Consider the following 20,680-nt stretch of genomic DNA (forward strand, 5'->3'; position numbering starts at 1 on the left):
GCGGGGGTAGTGGGGAGGACCATCTGCCAGGGCCTACAATCGCTTCTTTAGCCTGTACAACTCAAAGCCCTCTGTACTCACTTGGCAGCTGAGACGAAAGGACAGAAGAAGGGACCCGCCATGCCCCAATCTTTACTCCTACCCTCATGGAGGCAGAGGTGGTCAGCACAAGGGGCGAGGTAGAGGGGCTAAACTTTAAATGACATGCAGGACATCTGGCCTCCAGGACCAGCTCTACCACCACCTTTCTGTGTGACCTTAGCAAATCTTTAAGGCCCTCTCTGGGCCTCTGCTTCCCTGGGCCTCTGCCTCCCTATTTGCAAAATGAAGAGGATTACTGCCCTTCTTTCTCTGCCTCATGGAAAAACAGACAAGGGGGGAGAAAAACAGGTAGGGATGATTTCACAGGGAATGCATATAAAGTCAAGCATTCTAATTATTATCATGAAACATCAAGAATTAGTGGACTGGGAGCCAGAGGTCTTATTGAGTGGCTATAAAGCCCCGAACAAATCTTGTGACTTCTCTGGGCCTTACCTATGTGCCAAACAGCAGACCTTGACCTAGGTCAGCAGTTTGCCGGGCTTTTCAACACTAAGAGTCTGTTTTATTATTTCCAAACATCCCCACAGAGCTCATATTTTCTAAGATTTTATCTCGTAAGCTGTTTAGGTAATTATTACAGACTTAATAATTATTAAGTAATTGTTGTTACCAATATAAAGGATATTTTCGATTTTGAGTGACAGAAGCTATGTGCTTACATAGCCAAAAGGCTTAGAGCTAGGAATCGCTTCAGGCAGGGCTTGATCTGGCAGCTGTTACCAACGACCTATGTTCTTCAGGACTCTTGGCTCTGCCTCTTGTTATGTGTCACAAGGTGGCTTCCAGAAGCTCCTGGCACTACTGGCTTTACTCACTTGGGATTGGCAAAAATCAGAGAGCTTGCTTCCCAGTTAGCTCAAAGACAAGACCCAGAATTGAGACTCGTTAACCCTGATTGGCCTGATTTGGGTCATGTGCCTTTTCCTGACCAATTACTAGAGCCTGGAGGATGAGATATTCTGACTTGCTTAAGCTAGTTCGGCCCTGCCTCGGAATGGGGTCATTTCTGGCCAGATCACATGGCTGGGAAATTCCCAGTACTGTGAGGAGGGGAATCGGGCAAGGGCGCTACGGAGACCACCAGCGAGCTTCCTGCCGCATGTTTATCAGCCAGTGACATCGCAAACAGCCCATCCCCACTCGGACCTGCATGTGAGCTGCACACTAGTGACCTCTGGGATCTTGTGAGCTGGTGGAGATGACAACCCCATCTGTGGGCGGGCACACTAACCACGTGAGCTGATGTCAGCATGGCCAGCAGCAAGCTCCTGACTGTGGTTAGACCTGGCCTAGATGCAAGTTCATCCACGTCCAGCTTCCAGTTCTCCACTCCCATCTGAACCTTCACAGCTGGCTCAGCTGGAGAGGCCTACGGCTGCCCTTTTCAGACACGAGGGGACATTTATGAGCCGCACTTGGCAAAGAGGGTACAACGGAGATGCCCAGAGCAAAACACACCTGGAACCACTTGGGCTCACTCACACGTTGACTCACCATGCATTTACCGATATCTGTGCATGCCAAATCCCGTCCTGGGGAGCCACCGTCAGGTGGGGAGAAAGGGGTCCCAGAGCATCACAGTGAAGTGTGGGAACATAGCGTAGGTGGCAGTGGGGGTCCAGGGCAAAAGGCACGAGTGTCTACCCCAGCGCACTCTGCAGCAAGGCCACCTTGGCCCCAGGCCCTAGGGAAGCCCAGGGGCCTCTCTGGAAGCTCCGAGGATATCACCAAAGTTGTGTTGCCCAGCGTAGATTAGGGAGTGTTCAACCCAAAACTGGGGACTCGAACCCTGTGCACACCCTTAAGGCTTTACAGAATTCTCTCTGGCCACTTCAGTGCAATAGGTCTGGGGGCAGGAGCCTGCAGACTCACCCTTCTGCCTCCCTTCAGCCTCCATGTCTTCCCGGACCTCCAAAACCAGATGGGGTTTACGGGTAAGGGAGTGCACAGTGGGGCCAAAGGGCAAACTTCTGCTGCACCCACCCCCTTTAACAGACACTTGAGATGCGACCACCTCTTCGGGTTACGCATTGCCCTGATCTAGTCCCTAAGTGAGTCACCAGGACTTCCGAGCACTTGTGTGGGTCTGAACCTCAGGCCCGCGGCAAATGGGGCCAGGGAGGCCAGGGATGGAGAAAGTCCGGCCAGTCCCATCCTCAGCTGTGCCCAAATTAACTTGCTGTGTGGCCAGGGGCAAGTCCCTTTCCCTGTCCGTCTCCCCATCTATAAAACAAAGATTCCGGGCAAGTAGAGTCTCTTGGGGGTTTCCAGCTCTAACTGTCCAGAATGTGAGCAGAATTCAAGTTCAGAAGAGAGGGAGCAGGGGTAGCTGAGTTGGGGGCGTGGATCTAGAGAGGAGGGGAGGCAGGAGGGCCATCTGGCCAGGGCCCCATAGACAAAAAGGCCCCAAGTGTAGACGTGGGACACTATCTCCAAATGGAAATACACTCGGTCACCATCTACATACACACCCATGGAAACGAACCGACAGCGGCCCCCGAAGCACACTGCCTCTAAGGCCAATGAAGTTCTATATATACGTGTATATATATACATCGATGTTTTTTACACCAACTTTTTAACTTTTGGAATTAATGTTAGATTTACAGAAGAGTTGCAAAGATTGTACAGAGCTCCCATATACCCCTCATCCCATTTGTTTCCCTGTTGTTGTCATCTGTCATTTCATACCACGGTGGCACATTTGTGAAAGCTAAAACAACATAACATTGGTACATTTCCGTCATTGAAGTCCAGACCTTCTGTGGACTTAACTAGCTTTTCCATCAACACTTGCTCTGATCCAGGAACCAACCCAGAGAACCACATTGCATCCACCAGGCACGTTTCCCAGCGTCCTCAGGGCTGTAACTGTTTTGGTCTTTCCATGCTTTAAATTTTTTTTTGAAGATTTATTTATTTATTTGGGGGGAGGGGCAGAGGGAGAGGGAAAGAATCTCGAGCAGACTCCGCGTTGAGCGCAGAGCCCGACGCAGGGCTCGATCTCACGACCCTGAGATCATGACTTGAGCCGAAATCAAGAGTCGAATGCTTAACCGACTGAGCCAGCCAGGCAACCCTCCATCCTTTTTAGAACCGTTTCTGTTTTGAGGAATCCCGGTCAAGTGTTTTGTAAAATGTCCTTCAGTTGGTGTTCGTCTAAGGCGTTTCTCTGGGGTGGTGGGTCTGGGGGAAGAAAATCACAGAAGGGGTGTGTCCTTCCCATCACATGATATCGGGAGTGCACAATATCCACTCCGCTCACTCCTGGTGATGCAACCTTGAGCACCTGGTCAAGGTGGTGTCTGCCAGGATTCTCCACCGTCAGGTTGCTGTTTTCCCATTTCCTGCTCTATTGCTTAGAAGCCAGTCAGAAGTCTAGTGCGCAGTCAAGGGAAGGGAAGGGGATAATGAAGCGCCATCTCCTGGAAGGGAGAATCTACGTAGATGACTTGGAATTCTTCGGTAAGGAAGATTTCTTTCTTCTTTCCCAGTTAGCTATCTATTCAATAATTTATTTCTACCAGTGTGGACGCATGGATACATATTTTATACTTCGGGTTATAATCTAATACTCTGTTATTTCTTTCGTTGCTCTCATCTTTGCCGCTTGGGCCACTGGATTTAGCTCCTGGGTCCCTCCACACGCCCCTCCTTTTGTGTTTCAAGCGCTTTCCCACTCTGGGGCCACCAGCCGCTCCAGGCTCACCTTTTACTTGCCCCAGCCCTACAATCAGCCATTACTCTAAGGAAATAATATATTTTTAAAACCAGTCCTCCAATTACTATCTTGTCAGCCGTCCACTGCATTTGAACACATGATTTAGAAAGTTATTTTGTTCAATCACTGTTTAAAACCTACTTCAATTTTTTTTGTAGCCCTCCTGTGATGTCTTTTTAAAATATACTGGGAGATGGGGTGTCTGGCTGGCTCAGTCAGAGGAGCATCCGACCCTTGATCTCAGGGCTGTGAGTTCGAGCCCCATGTAGAGAGGACTTAAATTTTAAAAAAATATTTAAAAATAACTTAAAAAATATATACTAGGAACATCAAAACATGGGAGGGACCTGATCTTTTCTCCACTTCTAGAAGTCCTTGATGAATTTAACCTCCGCGGCCACTCTGCTAAGGCTTGGGGCAGCCTGCCTAACCCCCTTCCTACACAGGTGACCTAGCTTCTGTGTCCTCCCCAGTCTGAGTGGCCCAGTGGAGCCATCAAAGGCCGAGGTAATTCCTGGAACTTTTCTCCCTCCAGGTCCCCCATCCCCTGCCAAGGGGGTGACCAGTCCTGGAGCTCTGCAAACCTCCCCCAGGCTGGCCAGGGGCAGGCAGGTGGCAAGAGAGCGGGCAAGCCCAGCCTCCAAGACAGACAAGTGTGGGCTGGGGACCATTACATCCAGAGTGCTCCTGGGAACCAGGGCCAAGGTTTGCAAAATCCAGCTGTAAATGGAGCAGGGGTTCCCCGGAGCAGCCCTGGATTCTGCAGAAGAGTCAGCTTCTCGGAGAAGAGACGCCTTCGTGAGCCGGAAGAGAGTGAGACTCCGGCTCACAGCTCACTTGGGGAGGGGACAGAGCTGCATGACTCATCACCCGGTCCTGCAGGCTACCACTGGCACAGTGCTGGACCTCCCAGAGGAGGTCCCAGGCAGGGAATCACAATCCAGCACGTAGGGACACAGGCCAGGTGCCTGGGATCCCTGGGGAGGAAGCAAAGTAGCATTTGAAGAGTCTCGGAGGCCTCCCAGAGGAGGTGACATCATCAAAAAGATGAATGGAATTGGCCAGGCAGCAGTCCGAGGGAAGGCGGGGAGGGCACTCCCAGCCAAGGAAGAAGCAGATGCAAAGTACTGGCCCAGAGCCCGCAGCCTAGTGAGCACTCCGTAAATGTGAGGTGTTATCGCTGTGGTTGACTTATCAGTCCAATGATTAACCTGGGCTTGTTTCTTCATATTTTTACTATCTTAAAGGTAGTTCCTACAGTGAATAAATGCCTAATGTCATTGAGCTTTTCCTCACTATAAAAGGGGGTATGGCATACACAGCACTCAGCCAGAGTAGCTGAGACCAGCCCTGGGCCCCCTTGGAAAGGGGCCTTGTTCTCCCTCTCTCCTTGGCTGGTGGCCTGCCCCTAGGGTTGCTATGCCTGGGGAGCATAAGACTGAATGCTGTGGGGTCTTTAGAGTTGAGAGGTAACAAAGGAGGGACTTGGGTAGACAGGGTCAGGCAAGTCCAGAGGGACAACTTCAAGGCCTGGCTAGAAACGCACGCTCCCTTCTCCCTGGGTCTTCTGTGGCCTCTTAAAAACAGGCAGGTACAGGAGATGGATACCTCAGAGAGAGCTGTGTGAATCCCAGCTCCCAGTCCCTGGGCAACTGACTTCACCTTTCTGAAACTCTGAGTTTTTGTCTCCTCAATGCTACAAGCACATTAAGATATGTACGAGAATTTCTAAAGCACGCTCCTGGTAATAGCTACATAAGTAAATATATCACAAATCCCAGAAATAACATCCAAGAACAGAATGGATAAATAACTACGGGTATATTCCTGAAATGGAATATTATTCAATCGTAAAATAAATAAGTTATAGGCACACCAGCAATAAAAATGTATTTTAAAAAACAAGGCTGTGTTGGGGGCGCCTGGCTGGCTCAGTCGGTGAACGTGCAACTCTTGATCTCAGGGTTGTGGGTTGGAGCCCCACATCGGTGTAGACACTAGTTAAAAATAAAATCTTAAAAAGAAACCCAACAATACTGTGTGAAAAAAGGGAGTCGCATAATTATAGAATGATTCCATTTGCACACAAAAGAAGCAAAACTAAGGTAAACAATATATTCTTTAGGGATTTATACCAAGGTGGTAAAACTAAGAGAAAATTAGGGAAATGATTAGCACAATTAAAACAAAATTCAGGAAAGTGGTCTTTCAGGATGAGGGGAGGAGGCTGCAGTGGAGACATGTGGAGGGTGTCAAAGGTACTCAAAGGTAAGGGTCTAGTTTTTAAATTTTCTAGTGGACGCTAGATATTTTATTGGATATTTTGTTGTTATTACTATTATCTATTAAGCTGTACCTATATAGCATAGATGGTGTGTTTTACAATAAAACTTTTTGGCTATGACACTAATACCTACCTTGTACGATGCGTGCCCATGATAGGGCAGAGAAAATGTAAGTAGAGTATTGGTACACAGTCAGCTCTCAGTTTTGAGGGCTTTGGCTCCCTGCACCTGTTTCCCCAGCTTCAAAGTGAGCTGGTGACACTGCTGAGGCTTTGTCCTCTAGCTTGTGGGTTCTGTGTTCCCCTTTTAAACACACACACACACCTGAGGGCAGGTGTCAGGCCCCATCCTCTCACCAAAAAAGTCTCCCCTCTGCCCTAGGTCACTGGTGGTTTCGTAAGTGGCAAAGGTGGCTCCTGGTGCCCTGGAATGGAAGCTCCCGGTCTTCGTTCCAATCCTTTCCAGATGGGGCAATTAAGCCTTTTCTGTCTTCCTCACCTAAGCCCATGGGTCAATAGTGGAAAGTGCTGTGCTCCAGTGAGAGACCATGACTGCTTGACCCGGGCCCTAAAAGCATCCCCGGGGGGAGGGGGCGCGGGGGGTGCATCCGTGAGCTGTGCGAGAGAATACTGTGTGAACGCTCACGGTGATTGGTGTAAACGTACGTCTTTGCCAGGTTTTTCGCCTCGGTCATTGTGCACTTCCTGGTTGTACTTTTCTATCCTGGTAAGTGTCCTCACCACGGCCCCACCTCTGTGTACCTGCTCCAGTCACGGTGTACCTGTTGAGTGTTCCTGGCTCAGTCTGAAAGCTGCTGTCTTTACAACTAAGGACCTACCTCCAACGGTGTGTGGACCCACCTCTGTGGACCTGATTCACTCAGCGCGACCGTGACTGTACGGTGGTCCGTCGGGGCGTACTTGTCAGGCGCTCCTAGGTCTGAACGTGCGTGGCTGTACCGGTCCTCGCATCGCCGTGCGCACCCGGGTGAGTCCGCGCGCACCTGGCTCGGCCCGCGCCTCCCTGACGCCTGCCGGGGATGCGCTCCGGCTCCGCAGACTTGGGCGCCGCCGCGGCCGCGTCCCGCGCGTCCCTGCCCCCCTCCGGGCCCCGCCAGCGGGCGCGCTCGGGCTGCGGGGGCGGGGCCGGAGGCCGGGGCGGGACGGCGCGGGGGCGGAGCAGGAAGGGGCGGTGGCCGCTCCGCCCCCTACCGCCCGGGCCGGCTGCCGCCTCCCCTGCCCGGCTTCCGCGTCACGGTGCCGAACGCCACCTGCCCGCTCCGTATAAAGGCGCCGCCGGCCTCGCCCCCAGAACTCGGCCCCATGGAGACGCCGCGGGCCGCGGCTAGCGCTCGGCGGGGTGAGGCGCGCGGCGGGGCGGGGGTGAGGGCCCCGGGGAAGGGCGGGCGGCGCGGGGAGGGCTCCGGCTGGGACTGGCCGGAGGGGAGGGACGTGGGGCGGGTCCCCTCCGATCTCGCCGGTTCTCGGGAACCCCTCCAACTTAGCCCAAGTTGGGGGAGCCTGGGAGAGGGAGGCCAAGGTCCAGAGGGGAGCCGAGAGAGCGCGGGGCTCCGGGCCGCGACAGCCTCCGCGTCACCCGCGCCCGGCGGCCAGCCAGAGTTTCCCGGCAACTTTTCTTGCCGGTGGGTCGCCCCGGAAACTTCCCCCTTCCCGGCCCGGGAGTCTGGCCGCGGGCCCTGCGCCTTCCGGGCCTGGGCTCGGAGCGCTGCGCGAGCGGAGGCGATGGCCTCAGCGGGGAAGCCCCCGGCACCCCCTCCCCCCTCCAGCGCACTTCCAACCCCGGTTTCCATCAGAGAGCCCCGCCCCGCAGCTGTGGGGGCGCGGCGACGTCCTTCGAGGCCTCGCAGGACTTCTGGGTCCCCTGGGTTGCCGTGGGGCTGGGGGCGGGGTAGGAGGTGGAGCCAGACTGCCTAAGTTCAAGTGTGTGCGCCACCAGCTAACAGCTGGATGACCTTAAGTTCTTGAAGTCTGTGGCTCAGTTTCATCCTTTATATAGTGGGAATGATGACTCTTAGCTGGGACAGCTTTTGAGAGGGTAGGAGAGGTGACATATGCAGATGGCTTTGCCTGGTGCCACCGGTCAGTGTGGCCTCAACCTGTTGGGTAGGGTAGGGGCTGGAGAGGGGTGGGAGAGAGAGCCACTCCCATCTCTGATTCTTACGGTTGTCCTCCAGGAGCTGTGACAAAGTACCTTCCATCAGTCTGAGCTGTGAGTGGCAGGTGGAGAGAGGTCCACTCAGAAAGCCAGCCCCACCATGAGTGTGTGGGAACTTGACAGCCACAGCTGCCAAGGTACCCCCAGGCCGGCTCAGGAGCCCAGCACTGAGGAGACATCGGCTGTGGAACTGCAGATGAAGGTTGATTTCTTCCGGAAGCTGGGCTACTCCTCCGCTGAGATCCACAGTGTCCTGCAGAAGCTGGGGGTGCAGGCCGACACCAACACAGTGCTGGGCGAGCTGGTCAAACATGGGTCAGCAGCTGAGCGGGAGCGCCAGGCCTCCCCGGACCCCTGCGCTCAGCCCCCCCTGGTCCCCCGGGGTGGGGGTACCCCCAAGGCTCCCACCCTGGAGCCCTCACCCCCAGAGGAGAACAAGGAGGGCAGTGACCTGAGACCTGTGGTCATCGACGGGAGCAACGTGGCCATGAGGTACGTGTCACCTCCCGGGTCAAGACCAGGGCCTGTGGCAGGGAACGGTAGCCTTGTGTCTCTGCATCTCTGGTAGAGGGACCTTCAGGAAAGAGTCTGAACTGTTCTCACAGACTGAGGCTCTCCCTTAATCCTCATGCCTTCTTGGAAGTGGGTTTGTTAGGAATGTTTTAGGGATGAGGACAGGGGCTCAAAGATGGGCCCATGGGCACACACCATTGGTAAGTGGTAGAGCAGACATTCGAACTCGGGTCCTTCTGTCTCTGGTGTTCACCTTGGGCTCTTCATCTCTGCCTGAAGACCAGCACAGTCTCAGTTCCTCTCCTACAACACCAGGCAGTATGTGTAAGGGATTAGACTGTGGGGCCAGCTCGCCCGTGTAGGAGCCAGTCACTTAATGTCTCAGAGCTTTCTCTCCTTGTCAGTGAGACCCAGCTGCCCTCTGCTCAGGTGACATTGTGAGGAGTGGAGGCACAGAGCCTGGACAGAAGCACAAGCTCAGTAAGCAGTAGTTGTTACTACCGTTACTTAAGGGTCTGGGGCCTCTGAGGCCTTGTTGTGCCAGACCTGGACTTCTGAGGAAGCAGGCCCGGGTACTGAGACCTTTGTCACTGTGACCAAGCATGTCCTCCAGGATCTGGCTTACACGGGGGGTGACGGGGGTGGGCAGGTCAGCTGTGACTTGGGTCGCCTCTGCGACTGGGCCCAGGGGCCCCACAGGGCCAGAGCCAGGACTCCACCCCAGTAATCCTCCCCTCTTCAAGAAGACTGTCACAGGGAATGGGGTCCGGTGAAGCAGGGGGCCAAGGCTGACACTAGGGAGCCCAGACTTCCCTTCAATCCAGGCCCCGCCCTCTGGGTCAGGGCTGGGTGGATCGTTCACCAGGACAAGTTCCAGTGGGCATTGTCAGGAAGATATCCGCCCCCCCCCGCCCAGACCCTGGTCGGGGCCTGGGGACGGCTCCTTCCCTGGCTGCCCTGTAGGGTCTCTCAGGTAGGCTGCTTAAGGCTTCAGTGCCCTTGGCCCCTCCCACTCCCAATCCAGCTGGGCCAAGTCAGCTGTCAGGCTGGTCCTGGCCTAGCTCAGCTGGTGTGCAGGTGGCCCTGTTCTGGCCACCTTTGGATCAATCTTCCTGCCTCTGAAATGGGCTGAGCCTCCACAGGAGGTTGGGTAAAGCTGGCTCCCACTGCTAGCGGCAGCAGGTCGCAACCTGGGCTTTGAGAGGGGTCCCCTCTCTGGCTCCAGGAGCTTTGTGGCTGGCCCAGGAGCCGTGCAGGTCTGTGACTTCTTCCCCTGGAGGCTTGGGCAGGCTGCGCTGGCCCGGGCCAGCCGGTGCTGACCATCTCCCCCCCACCCCACCCCGCCCCTCCCCGGGGACAGCCATGTGCTCTGTGTGTTTGTATCCTGGCGGGAGGAGGAGGGGCCTGGGTGGGAGGAGGGGGTGGCCTGAGGAGCCGGCTGGGGAGGCACAGCCGCGGGGGGTTTCTGAGCTGGGGCAGTAGCAGGAGGGGAATTCCAGCCTCAAACTTCCTGTCTCAGCTGCTGCTGGGTTCCTGCCCTGCTGCCCCCTCCCCCCCCCCCCCCCCCCCCCCCCCCCGCCAAGGGCAGGCAGGCCAGCCCCCACCGTATGCAAATCGCGGGGAAATTCACCTCTGTTTCCTTCTAAGGGAATTTTTCTCCTCTAGCTGGGCCCAGCCCGGGCAGAACTCTTCACCTGGCTAGCCTGGCCTGGCCCTGCACTCTGTCCTCCGGTGGGAGCAGCCGAGCTGGAGTGCCCTACATCCTCACACAGCTTAGCCAGTGTCTAGTTAGCCAGGCCGGCGGGGGGGGGGGGGGGGGGCTGACCTTCTGGGCAAGCAGGACTGCGGTGGAGGAGGGAGGATGTCTGGTTTTCCTGTGCCAGCAGAGCTTCCTCCATTGCAGCAAGAGGGACTAAAGTTAGCTCTAGGGAGGCACTCCGGGCCTGGCTCAACTTGTGGAACTACCTCGTGGGTTCAACTCTTTCCAAGAGCCAGGCTCTCACTACCTGCCTAGGGAGTATTATAGGGGCTAGGACAGCTGCGAGCAGACTTGTCCCCAGCCCAGGTTTTTGATGCCCAGAGGCAGTAGGCTATCCTGGATTAAGTCCCTGAGCTTGCGGATGCTGGCCTACAATGGAGCACATGCACGTACGCATGCGTATGCAGAAGCGGGTCCAGTGGGTGTGTGTGCCTACTGCTTACCTGAGCCAGGGAGCCAAGCCGGGGAGGATCACATTCCCCCATGGTTGTAGGGACGCTGCAGAGGCCCCGGGGGGAGGGGGGAAATGTGATGGGAGAAGCACTGGGCATTGTGAAGAGAAACAGGGATCTGAGCTATCCTGCAAGGTCCGGGAAGGCTTCTCAGAGGCAGTGCCATTTCACGTGGGTGAACTCCAGAAGAGCGGGACTTGGCCAAATGCATCCCTGTCTCCTGTTCCCAGCCTGCCCCTGCCTCTTAACACTTTGTTCGGATGCAAATTTGGGAGCTTTTCTTTCTGCTGTACAAACTTCAGGTCTTGCAGTTAAGGACCAGGAAGACGAGCCAGGGGCCCCAGATGCGGGTTCAAGTTCTTTCTCTTGCCACTAGCTGGGGAGCCTTAGATGAGTTGTGGATCCTCGGTTGCCTTCACTGTGGCCTTGTAAGGATGAAGAAAGCAGGTGTGGGACTCGTCGGCCTCCAGTAGGAGCTCGGTGCCCACTCACCCCCATCTGTCCCCGCTGCCAGGATTGGTACTTTGTACCTGTCTGAGCATCAGCACCGGTGGTGGTTATGAGCACAGGCTCTGGCCTGCGTCTCTGTTCCACCGTCGCGGCATGTGGTCGTGCTCTGTGGATCGGTTTTCTCATGGGAATGAACGGAAAGGGGCCTTTAACCATAGGACCCTCCTCAGAGGCTTGCTGATGATTCCGTGCTACGCCCTTAGATCAGGGCCTGGCTCCCAGCTCTCAGTAAATGTTAACTTTTATTATAGGCACACTGGTGGACAGGGGGGAGGCCCCACCACCTGGTGGGGATGAGCACTGCCTTTAGCTGGACTTTGCCTCCCCTACAATTTATGGAGACCTTCAGCCTGAGAGCCCCAGCCTCTCTCCCAAACAGCCTCTGTGACCCCCAGCTGCCCCAACCCCCATCTCTACCCTCTCTTGGGACTCCTGCTACCACCCCCCCTCCAAAGCCACCCACAGGATGTGGTCGCCCATGGACTTGCCTCTTTTGTGTAATACTTATTCTGTTTTATTTGCCAAATATGAGTGTCTGCGCTGCTCCCGGAGGGGTTAGTGAGGGGCAGGGGCTGTTGGGGAGGGAGCTGTAGCTGGCCCCGTCCAGCGCCCCCAGCCTGGGCATGGAGGCCTTCTACAATACCCACTGTTCCCCGGAAGCCCCCGGCCCCCTCTTAACCCTCCCAGGAAGCCAGTTGGAACCTCCACTTTGCTGGACTGTCTCTGGCCTCAAACACGAAAGTGATGCCACTGACATGGGCCCTTTTTAAGGAGACTGGAGACTGCCAGGCCCATTTTTCAGATAGGGAAACTGAGCCAGAGCAAGCCAGCAGCCCGTCCGGGCTTGTTTCTGGATCCAGCCACCTTTGGAGGGGGTGACATCCAGCTGTCAGATCACAGCATGGGGATGTCCCACCTCCCAGCCCTCCTGCTAACAGAGAGAGTCCCCGGGTGGCTTCCAGATGGCCTTTCTGCCTCAGCTCCCACCCTCCTGAGAGGGGTGAGGAGAGGACAGGGCAGTCCAGGCATTTGGGGGAATTGGCAGCCTTGGGAGGAAAAGCCGTGCTCTTTCACTTTCAGACTGAAAGACTCCTGAGTGCCTCTTCCACTCTGTCACCCCGCCCGCCCGCCCCGTGTGGGACAATGGATCATGCCTCCTTCCCTTTCGCGCTGCTCAGTCCCAGCCCCTGGGGCCTGTGTAGGACTGAACTCTAATCCATGTTTAATCCGGAGCAATCTGGTTTCTCTTCAGTTAGCCGGGGCGTGTCGCTTCCCACCCCCACCCACAGCACCGCCCAGCGGGCGAGGGAGGACTGGTGACTCAGTGTGCCTGTGTATGTCTGTGTCCCTGTGGTCCCAGCACCCCCGGGTGGGGCAGGAACCAGAAGGCTCCTGGAGCCTTTCCCCCACCCCCAGGTGTGTTGCAAGCAGCCTGACCCTCCCCCACATGGGGAGCGGGTGCCGCCAGATTCCTGGGCGGCTCCTCACTGTCGGGAGATGGAACCTCAGGGAAAGTCCCTGGTCAGGCCATCCCGGACGCTGTGGGAACCAGCAGGGAATGCAGGCCTTGGGCCAGAGGGCAGTGGGCTGAGCCCAGCCGCTCCGCCACCCGGGCCAGGCCAGGGTCTCGGGAGCAAGTCCCTCGTGCTCAGGGCTAGGGGAGAGTGGGTCAGCCACCCTCGCAGGCTGACCCTGTCCCTCCTCTTCTTCCCAGCCACGGGAATAAGGAAGTGTTCTCCTGCCGGGGCATCCTCCTGGCAGTGAACTGGTTTCTGGAGCGCGGCCACACGGACATCACAGTCTTTGTGCCATCCTGGAGGAAGGAGCAGCCTCGGCCCGATGTGCCCATCACAGGTGAGTGGCAACTCAGGAGGGGGTGGCCTCCCTGCCCCAGCAGGGCTTCTCCCCAAGAGAGACCCTTTGGGTGTGACTGGCAGCTTCTAGACCTCAAGCAGGGACCAGCATCTCTTTGCCCAGTTTCCTTTGTGCTCAGCCCCTTCCTGCCTCGGTGCACCTGGCGTTCAGAGCCCCTGTGCCTGGCCAGCAGGAGGCTCTGGGTGCAGGTCGGGCTCTGACCTGAGCTGCTGCTGTCCCACAGACCAGCACGTCCTGCGGGAGCTGGAGAAGAAGAAGATCCTAGTGTTTACCCCATCGCGGCGCGTTGGTGGCAAGCGCGTGGTGTGCTATGACGACCGCTTCATCGTGAAGCTGGCTTTTGAGTCTGATGGGGTCGTGGTCTCCAACGACACGTACCGTGATCTCCAGAGCGAGCGGCAGGAGTGGAAGCGCTTCATCGAGGAGCGGCTGCTCATGTACTCCTTCGTCAATGACAAGTAAGGTCCTGGCCCTCCGGTCTGCGGTCCAAGGGGGCTGGGGGGGGGGGGGGCCAGATGTGTCCTCAGGTGTCAGGGGTGGCTGGGAGGAGCTCTGCTGGGGTCACGGCCTTGCATCCAGGCAGCTTTGGGAATGAGAGGGACCTGGCACCAGGTAGAAGGGGTCAGGCTGGGGACAGGACGGGGAGGGGGATGAGTTTGGGGGGGCGGGCGGAGCATCAGCGATGGGCTATGGTGAGTGGTTCCTAACACTCAGTCCCTGATCAGGGGCCAGTGGGTGGATGCCACCTTAGATGGAGATTTTCAGGTTGCTGGCCTCCCCACTGCCTGCAAGGCCCCTCGGGCTGGGGCCTCCTCCCCTCCCTTGGGGCTCCCCCCCACCCCGGGGCCCAGGGATGTCCTGCAGGGTGACCACCAGTTTTAGGAGCTGCTCTCCCTCCCATTGCTCTGGTGAGGCTCGCTGGCCCGCCCCCCTCCCCGCTCAGCACTGGGAAGTTCCCCTTCACACCTCCCACCTCCCCTGCAGGTTCATGCCCCCCGATGACCCTTTGGGCCGTCACGGGCCAAGCCTGGACAACTTCCTGCGTAAGAAGCCACTCACAGCAGAGCACAGGAAGCAGCCGTGTCCCTACGGTAAGAGACCTGGGCCCCAGGTTCTCCCTCTCGGAGACCACCCAACCCCAAGTTTCCTGTGCCACCCCATCCCTGTCCCAGCCCTGGTTCTGGAGCCTCCGCCCCCCCGCTCAGAGGCCCCTTGCTGTCTTCCAGGGAGGAAGTGCACCTATGGGATCAAGTGCCGGTTCTTCCACCCGGAGCGGCCCAGCCGCCCCCAGCGCTCTGTGGCCGACGAGCTCCGCGCCAATGCCCTCCTCCCACCCCCTAGGGCGCCGGGCAAGGACCCAAGTGGCCAGCGGCCTTCACCCTCATCCCAGCCCGGCTCTGTGCCCACAGAGCATGAGCAGTGCATCCTGGATGGGAAGAAGCTGGGAGCCCAGGCATCCCCGGGGCCGCACCGAGAGGGTCTGACACAGCCCTTTGCCCCAGCGGGCAGGAGCCTCCCACATAGTGGGGGCAGTGGTGGCAGCTTTGGGCCCGCAGACTGGTTCCCACAGACGCCGGATTCTCTCCCATACACCTCACAAGAGTGTCTGGACTCGGGCATCGGCTCCCTGGAGAGCCAGATGTCAGAACTGTGGGGGGTTCGCGGAGGAGGCCCTAGTGAGCCCGGCCCACCTCGGGGCCCTTATGCTGGCTACGGCCCGTACGGGGCTGAGCTCCCAGCCACTCGGGCCTTCTCTGCCTTTGGGGGGGCCATGGGTGCCGGCCACTTCAGCGTCCCTGCTGACTATGCCCCCCCGCCGGCTGCCTTTCCACCTCGAGAGTACTGGTCTGAGCCTTACCAGCTGCCTCCCCCCACCCCAGTCCTGCAGGACCGGCCCGCGCCAGGCCCGGGAGCTGACAGGGGCCCATGGGGTGGGGCTGGCAGCCTAGCCAAGGAGCGAGCCAGCCTGTACACCAAGCTGTGCGGGGTCTTCCCCCCGCACCTGGTAGAGGCTGTGATGGGGCGCTTCCCACAGGTCCTGGACCCCCAGCGGCTGGCTGCGGAGATCCTTTCTTACCAGCCCCGGCACCCCAGTGAGTGAGCCAGCTGCGCTGTGGTGGCCGCCCCCAAGGCTGGACTGAGGGAGGATTAAAGTAGGGAATGGAACCCACAAACCAAAGATACTGTAGGATTGGTTCTGGCCCACCCGGCACCTGGCGCCGGCTGCCGAGTGGGGCGGGAGCGATCACCCTGTTGATGCACATTGTATCTGTAGTTTAAGGAGACGCTGCCGTAAAGGCATCAGTCCGTGGCTGAAGCCCAAACCCTCCTTTCTCTCAGAGGGCGGGGAGGGAGGCGGTGGGGAGCAGAGGCCTGGGCTGGGGGCCCTGTGCACGGCCCCCCACCTCCACCCCGTCCCTGGGATGCCGGCCTCAGCTGGCTAGTTAGGCACTGTGTGCCTGCCCTCCAAGGGCCCCTCCTCTACGCCAATGAGGCCTCATCGGTGCTCTCGCCGGGCACCAGGCTTCATGTTAGTAAGCAAGATGCTTCTTAATAACCCATCTTCTGTTCCACTCTGTTCGCCTGTCTCCTTGCCCCCACCAGGGGTCAAGGGTCCTCTGTCCCCACTCTCTCTTCCCCTTCCTCTCTACTCCGAGTCCTCTCTCCCTTCTGCAAGAGTGGGGATGCGTATATGTATGTGTACAGATATAATGTTAAATACTTTAAGTCCTTGCCTCCCTTAACATGTCAATAAAATACAATGTGAGTCCCTTTAAGAGATGACGGTCTTGGTTGTCCTTGGGGGTTGAGCGGGCCTTTGGGCAGTGGAAGGTCAGCAGGTGTGCACCTAACCCAAGGCGCTCAGTCCCTTGGGGGCAGGGCCTTCCTTACCGAGGCCATGGGCCAGGCAGGGTGGGGGAAAGTTGGGAGTTGAAGTCCTGAGGCTGTGGGGTGGCGAGGGGTGGCAGGGGGTGGGGGCGGGGTGGGGGTGGGATCGGGCTGTTCCCCTTTTCTGTCCTGTGACCAGAGCTGAGGACAGAAAACCATCTGGCTGGGAAGAGGGCTTCCAGGATAGTTGAGGAGAGAAGGTGGTTGGGGAGCCCTTGGGTGCTCGGCTCTGGCCTCATCCTCCCAGACGCTGCTGAGTTCTAGCCGCAGAGTCACAGAGTGGAGCAAGGGGCACAGAAGGAGCCTGGAGAGACGACGCCAGGGTAGCCCCCACGCGGGAGGTCAGGGGTCCTGGTCCCAAACTGAGGAACTGGCTCTGCCACCAGTTTTACCTCAGGGACAAGTGACTACCCCTCTCTGGCCTCAGTTTCCTCCTCTGTGAAGTGGGGGTAATAATGGTACCTACCTTACAGGATTGTAGGGAGGACATGAGAGCCTGCCTGTTGACCACATGACCCAATCCTGGCACATAGTAAGTGCTCATCAAAGGGCCTCTGGTGTTGCTGCCTGTGGGCTGTGCTCACCTCACCACCTCAACCTTCTTAGCTGCCCCTAGAAGGAAGGAAGCCAGGCAGGAATATACATTTTTTTCAGATGAAAAAATGAGATACAAATGTTAAAGATTTTAAGTGAAAAGCCGGGCTGTCAAATGATCCCCAAACACCATCAGCAGGAGAAAATGGAAAAAATACAGTTTTAATAATTCTGTATTTGAATATCTCACCTAATCTGTACTTAGTGTTTGTGAAGCTTGTATAGTATCTGTATTTTTTTTTTTTTTTAAGAAACCGCTTTACCACAGAACATCTGCGCAGCATGAGGAGGAAAATGCCACACTGGCCGCCTCCCTGCACGCTGGGCCCCCACCGCATTCTTCACCCTGAACATTTTTTTTTTTTAAGATTTATTTATTTTGAGAGAGAGAGAGGGGAAAGCACGAGTTGGGGGGAGAGGGAAAGGGGGAAAGAGAATGCCCAGCAGACTCCGAGCTGAGTGTGGAGCCCAATGTGGGGCTCGATCCCACAACCCTGGGATCATGGCCTGAGCTGAAATCAGGAGTCGGACACTCAACCTACTGCGCCACCCAGGCACCCCACTCTAAGCATTCTTTAGAAGCTTGCATTTAAAGCAGGAACCCAGGTGCAAGGTGGGAATGATCTCAGCAGACGTTACTTGAAGCCCCCTCACGTCCTCCTCAAGGCACCCCATGCCCATTTCTTCCAGCCTCCTTGCAAGGTTTTACTTCACGAAGAAATGTCATTGCCTTCCTTATATTTTCTCCAGTCAAGTACTGTATTCCAGATTAAAAGGCTATTTATGAGTCTTTGTTTGCTTTTATGGGACAGAAAGCTAAAAGACCAGACTGTCCAGTTCATTATCAGCCACTGGCATGGCGAAGGAAGGCCACTGGCAAAGCCACCGGCAAAGCCAGGCTGAGTGGTTTGCCTGAGGTCCCAGAGACGAGGACAGGTTGGAATAGGCCCTCGACTTTGGGGCCCTGGCTCCCACACACCAGAAGGAAGGACCCCAGACACCGGTTTGCAACAACTCTCAGGCCCGAGAGGGAGGGAGGCAGGGGGTGCCCTCAGCCCGCACCTCGCAACCCTGTTAGGTGTACAGCCACCACCAAGACTCCCTCAAGCATGAGTGTGAAAGGACCCCCCACCCCCCTGCTCAGCAGTGGGCGCCCCAGCAGCCACACCCACCAAGCCCCCTCTATCTGTACACCACGTGGGACGTGAAGGCCATGAGGCCTCGGGAGTGGCCTGGAAGGAGAAGTAGGGTGCCCGCACCCCTCTTCCCATCCCACCAGCCAGCTGTCCATAGACTGGAGGGCTCACATTTGGCCCCTGACCAGAGCTGAGCTCTTGGTCATTTGCTGTTTCTGCTTTTGCGGGGTGGGGGAAGGATCCTCCAGGCAGGCGGGCAGTGGGCAGCCCGTCCAGGCTGGGAATGGCCCATGACTGGAGGCTGCGTCTGGCCCTGCTGGCTCACTGACAGGCCCCCATGAGGGCAGCAGAGACCACGCAGCAAGGGCCAGTTGAGGCTGGGCTCGGGGGAGGCTCGAGTCAGTCCCGGGCCCCGTGGGCCTCAGCGCGCACCCTGTGCTTCCCCGGCAGCCTCAGCGTGGCTACGCTGGCCCTCCAGGACCTGGAGCCACGCCTCCGGGCCACTTTCTCAATCTGGCTGCCAGGGCCAATGCCCAGGACGCGTCTTTCCCAGGACTTGGGTTTTAACTGTGAAGTTCTCCCGACCACCTCCTGCCCCGCGGGCCGAAGCACCTTCCCTCACAGGGCCTCGGCTGTTGCCACCTGTCAATGAGACACCATGATCCCTGCGCTGCTCTGGATTGACAAGAAGGCCCCTCAGTTCGTGGGGTGCCAGCCTGAGAGGGAATAGTCCTGGATGTGGGGCCCTGCACAACTCACTTCCCCTCCTAGAGCCTCAGCTTCCTGGCTGGCCTCACAAGCGAGGTGTAAGGTTCACGGGCCTGCGGGAAGTCGAGGGTGGCGGGGCCGATCCTGAGACACAACCTCAAGCCACCGAGGCGCTGAGGGGATCAGACTCCGATGGCTGTTGCCTTTGCGTGGTGCCCTTTCCTCCTCTGCCTTCCTGGTTCCAGGAGCTGAGAGCTGATGGGGAAACCAGGGAGTATGCAAATCCCTGCATTGTTGGGAAATGATCCTGGGGAGCTCCCAGAGGGTGGCCTCCTGCCAGACCCTCCCCAACCCCCACAGGTCCCCCACCTCACCCCGGGGCTCTCACCAGCAGGGGCCCGACCCTGAGTCTTCTTGCAGTTCGGTCTCAAAGGCGGGTTAACCCCGCTGGGGGCACAGCGTGACTACAGAAACTGGCAGAGACAACTGGCCCCAAATGGATGAAATTCCCTTCCTTGGCTGTCCTCACCCACTCTGTCCCCATCCCATGTCACTCGCCTGAGGAAAACCCAGCGGTCCCTAAAGGTCTGGGGAATTTCAGTGAGGAGCCAGAGAGCTCCGAGGCTCCAGGGGAGCAGCTCTCCCAGGCCCCACAGCCCCAGTGCTGCTGGCACCTCAAACATTGCTGGTCTCCTGCAGGGCGGTGTGGGGCAGTAACTGGGAAGAGGCCGCAGTGGACTCCCCCCACCCCTGCCCCTTCCTCCCCTACACAGAAGGGCAAGACCCCTGCCCTCAAGGCGGGACTGGGCAGGTCTCCATCAGAGAAACTGGGATTCAATGGGACACAAATCTAGGAGTTGGGAGGGGATGGAGCCGCCACCTCATGCCCTGGGCCTCACTGGTCCCCAGAGGCTCCTGCCCCAAAGAAAGGCAGTCCCAGGGTCCTAGCACTTCTGCTCCAGGGCTTCTCAAACTCTGGCTCGTTTTTTCCCCTAGACCACAGCAGAGTGGGTGGAGTAGAGGGTGGTGAGTAAGAGCTTGTTCTGGGGACCTCCTTGTTCATGGGAAGGGTGTGGGAGATTTGGCAGAAAAGAGACAGGAAGTAGAGCCCTACAATTAAGGAAACTCAGGCCATCCCAGGCCATGGTATGTAAATCCTTCCAGCTAGTTCCTGGATGGGGAGGAGGCCCCAGGCTGTCATCCTGGGATGTGGCCTTTTGAAGGCCATCTCAACGCAGGTACTGGCCATCTTAAATTGCTCACCCATTTAAGAAATGGCTGCAAGACTAGGTAGAAGGAAGGGATCAGGCACCCCACCCCACCCCACACTGCACTGGGCATGTTGCTGGATCTGGGAAGGGCCCAAGGGCTCTGATGCTGGCGGCTCTCCAGATTAGAGCCCCACTAAAGGCCAGGGGCACTTGTGGGGCTCTGCCTGCCACCTGCTGGAGCCTCCTGGTACGACTGTCTGTGAGGCAGGAGGCAGCTGAGCCCTCACGGCCATCGACACTGGCCTGAACCAAGTGCCTAGAGACAAGCATCTTCAATAGGATCCAAAACCAAGACTCTGAAGAGAATAATATGGAAAGTGCTAAGGCAAATGGGAATTCATTCTTCTTTGCTTACTGGTGTTTTTTTTTAAACGTAAGCTCTACGCCCAGTACAGAGCTTGAACTCATGATCTTGAGATCAAAAGTCCCACACTCTATGAACTGAGCCAGCCAGGCGCCCCGAAATGGGAATTCTTAATGGCATCTGCAGCTCCACCCCGGAAGGCATCACCAGAGGTAACAGTCCTGTCTTTTACAAAGTTGACAGCTCCAGAAAATTCCAACTGTTATGGGTAACAAATTACCCAGGAAAAATCCTCAGGAACTAGAGGAATAAGAAGGAATGGAAAAGGAGAAAAAAATACATGCACTCACATTTCAAAAGTGATCTGGGCGATACAAGTCACA

At 57.1% G+C, this 20,680-nt stretch overlaps 1 protein-coding gene and 1 long non-coding RNA gene across 3 annotated transcripts; one reads left to right on the plus strand and one right to left on the minus strand.

The window, feature by feature from the left end:
- Positions 1 to 3,002: 3,002 nt before the first annotated feature.
- LOC130542308 (uncharacterized) lies at positions 3,003 to 7,209 on the minus strand. The gene is made up of 2 exons (XR_008956783.1): positions 6,950 to 7,209; positions 3,003 to 3,291 (listed from the first exon to the last, which is right to left on the minus strand). It is a non-coding gene; the product is annotated as an uncharacterized LOC130542308 (long non-coding RNA).
- A 107-nt stretch (positions 7,210 to 7,316) lies between these two features.
- Positions 7,317 to 16,172, plus strand: ZC3H12A (zinc finger CCCH-type containing 12A). Of its 2 annotated transcripts, XM_026516641.4 has the most exons (6): positions 7,317 to 7,470; positions 8,306 to 8,778; positions 13,235 to 13,374; positions 13,619 to 13,853; positions 14,380 to 14,486; positions 14,622 to 16,172. In XM_026516641.4, the coding sequence occupies exons 2-6, from the start codon at positions 8,387 to 8,389 to the stop codon at positions 15,494 to 15,496; spliced, it is 1,749 nt and encodes a 582-aa protein (XP_026372426.1). In that variant the 5' UTR covers positions 7,317 to 7,470; positions 8,306 to 8,386; the 3' UTR covers positions 15,497 to 16,172. The 2 variants fall into 2 exon arrangements, with proteins under 2 accessions (XP_026372426.1, XP_048077735.1); XM_048221778.2 differs by lacking the exons at positions 7,317 to 7,470; positions 8,306 to 8,778 and adding an exon at positions 10,619 to 12,936.
- Positions 16,173 to 20,680: the final 4,508 nt, after the last annotated feature.

This window comes from Ursus arctos, unplaced genomic scaffold (assembly GCF_023065955.2).
Source record: "Ursus arctos isolate Adak ecotype North America unplaced genomic scaffold, UrsArc2.0 scaffold_32, whole genome shotgun sequence".
NCBI lineage: Eukaryota > Metazoa > Chordata > Mammalia > Carnivora > Ursidae > Ursus > Ursus arctos.

Coding starts and splice junctions, on each gene's coding strand:
- ZC3H12A (XM_026516641.4), top strand. CDS start 8,387: ATGAGTGTGTGGGAACTTGACAGCCACAGCTGCCAAGGTACCCCCAGG. Junction 13,375..13,618: donor GCCCGATGTGCCCATCACAG/GTGAGTGGCAAC, acceptor GCTGTCCCACAG/ACCAGCACGTCCTGCGGGAG. Junction 13,854..14,379: donor TACTCCTTCGTCAATGACAA/GTAAGGTCCTGG, acceptor CCTCCCCTGCAG/GTTCATGCCCCCCGATGACC.